This window comes from Penaeus japonicus, unplaced genomic scaffold, assembly GCF_977035675.1.
Source record: "Penaeus japonicus unplaced genomic scaffold, GWHDUDI00000001_assembly GWHDUDI00000033, whole genome shotgun sequence".
Taxonomy (NCBI): Eukaryota; Metazoa; Arthropoda; class Malacostraca; order Decapoda; family Penaeidae; genus Penaeus; species Penaeus japonicus.
The window spans coordinates 11,683,997-11,686,496 of record NW_028234435.1 but is presented as its reverse complement, the minus strand read 5'-3'; the positions used below and the strand labels follow the sequence as shown (position 1 = coordinate 11,686,496).

The window sequence follows — 2,500 nt, the reverse complement described above, 5'->3', positions numbered from 1 at the left end:
ATTTATCATTATGCAAATATAACATCATTAAAAATGCTTTAAAGCCAGCCCAGATGCAGTAAGCCCAGGGAAGTGTTATTTTAGTGCAAACCAAAATCAGGAGGCAAGGCAGCTGGAGGTAGATCTGGAACCAGGTCTAAGTAGTGGAACCATAGCTTACTCACACAGGTACAGACACAGCCACATGTACACATACATGCACACACAACCATATGTGAACAAGTCCTTTTCATCCCTCAGAACAAGAAGCAGATGCAGAAGAAGAGAGACTCCGCAAAGAACGTGAGAACAGAAAAAAACAGCATGCCATGACACTAGAAGAGACCAGAGACACAATTGTGAAGATGGAACAAGGTCTGACTGACTTGAAAAACCAAAAGCACCAGTTGTTCCAGGATCTAAAAGTTGTCTTGAATGAGGATGCAACCAGAAAGCGAGCTCAGCAACAACAAAACTACTTAAAGGAGAGGTAGGTTTGCATTCATTCACTCCCATTAACCCATTTATACCTGGTGACGTTCTATCACGTCATCATTATATTTTGAGCCTTACAGGTAACATCCTACGACTTCGTGATCTCTCCCTCAAAACGTATGTTTTATATTGTTATTTATGCATATGAGTTCCATTTATATAGACATTTTTTTCACTTGTGAAAATAATGTAAACAAATACAAAAACATCCGAATATCATGGCATCGCGCTAGGAGTGATCTAGCACTTTGTCACTGAGCAGACTTGTTATCTGGCCTGCAGGAGCGCTATTGAACAAATATGTCTATGACTATAAAATATTCTAAACATTTAAGTACTTTTGTATTATCCAAAGTAAGTGGATTCTAGGAATAATGCAAAGAACCATTAGAGGCAAATATGTTCATGACCTACAGAAAAAATATATTATTTAACCCATACACACCATATGATGTGATATAACGTTATCACAATATATACAACATGACAGAAGACTTCCTATTATGTTGCAAAGTTTCACTGTATATACTCATTGTATTTAGTTTTGTTTGTATATACACATTGTTTTGTAGTTGCATTTGTATATACACATTTTTCTTGAATTTTTCAAAAAGAAGATATCACTTTGTTTGGCCATCACTTTTCTATGTATATATGTATATACTCATTGTATGTATTTATATATATATATAATATATATATATATATATATATATATATATATATATATATATATTATTTATATATATATATATATATATATATATATATATATATATATATATATATATATATATATATATATATATAATATATATAATATATATATATATATATATTATATATATATATATATATATGTATATATATATTTATGTATATATATTATATATATATATATATATATATATATATATATATATATATATATATATATATATATATATATATTTATACTATATATAAGTATGTCTATATTTATGCTTATATATGTAAGTAAATATGGACTGTATAATCTCAAATTCTTGTATATTATTTGATGTCAAAACTGGAAAAATATTTACTTTTTCCCTTTTCTTTCCATATTTAGTGAGATGATGGTACCCCCATACCATGGAATTCCAATGACCGGCCATCCTCAGATGCTGTTCCAGTCAAATCTTGTGCCTGGACGAAGCACATTGCCACTCCACGCCTACAAAGTACCACAGGCACAACCCCAGCCTCTCATTCCAGCTGTAAGTCAAGGCATACAAATGCTTAGTATATGAGAGTTCAGTATTCTTTAAATCCCCAAATAGTCTAGAGTACATGTAGAATTGTAGGCAGCCAGAGAATCTGTAAAAGTTAAAAATTGACTTCAGTTTAGATAGCTTTATTTAAAGTAAGTATATAGGCTATAACATAAGATAGATTAAGGCATTTCTTTAATTTTTCAAATATTTAGGATTAAAAGAAGAAGTATCTGTAAACCTTTTCTGTAAAAATCAGCCAAAGGTAAGTTGGACTTGGAAGAATTTGAATGTAAATTGTATATTTGTTGCAAGGGAAATAACCACAGTCATATAGGACACAGTGAAATGAGACCCAATTGCAAAGAGGAATGAAATACTAAATCTGCAATGTTTAGTCAACATTATTATGCCTGTGTTTCTCTTGTATGTTCAATATTCTTTTGGATATTTAATATTTTAACATTAAATGCTACTAATCTTGGGGAGACTGAGTGTACTGATGCTGAGTTGATAGCTAATAAGTAGTGGATCTTGCCATATTACCTCTTAATTTTCTTGCCAATTACAGTCATCTTGTATCCCAGTAGTCATTATTAATCATTATGCCTATTAATCCTTTTGAGACAGCCACATCTTAAGATGTTCATCTTGGACTGGGCATCTTAAGATGCTGTATTTTGTATAATTTTTTTAGATTTATGGTATAATATATGAATATATGTGATATATTAGTAAAGTGATACTAATTAGTATTTGGCATGGTATGTTAGTCTCGCACCTGAAGAAATAAC

The 2,500-nt window shown here is 30.6% G+C and overlaps 1 protein-coding gene across 5 annotated transcripts in view; it reads left to right on the top strand.

Moving 5' to 3' along the window:
* The window catches only part of LOC122248009 (uncharacterized), a 15,272-nt gene that overhangs the window by 4,703 nt on the left and 8,069 nt on the right, over nucleotides 1-2,500 (top strand). For all 5 annotated transcript variants that reach the window (XM_043007773.2, XM_043007772.2, XM_086530409.1 and 2 more), the window contains exons 3-4: nucleotides 241-469; nucleotides 1,565-1,712. In XM_043007773.2, the coding sequence (XP_042863707.1) occupies nucleotides 241-469; nucleotides 1,565-1,712 (377 nt within the window). The remainder of the gene's footprint in view (nucleotides 1-240; nucleotides 470-1,564; nucleotides 1,713-2,500) is intronic.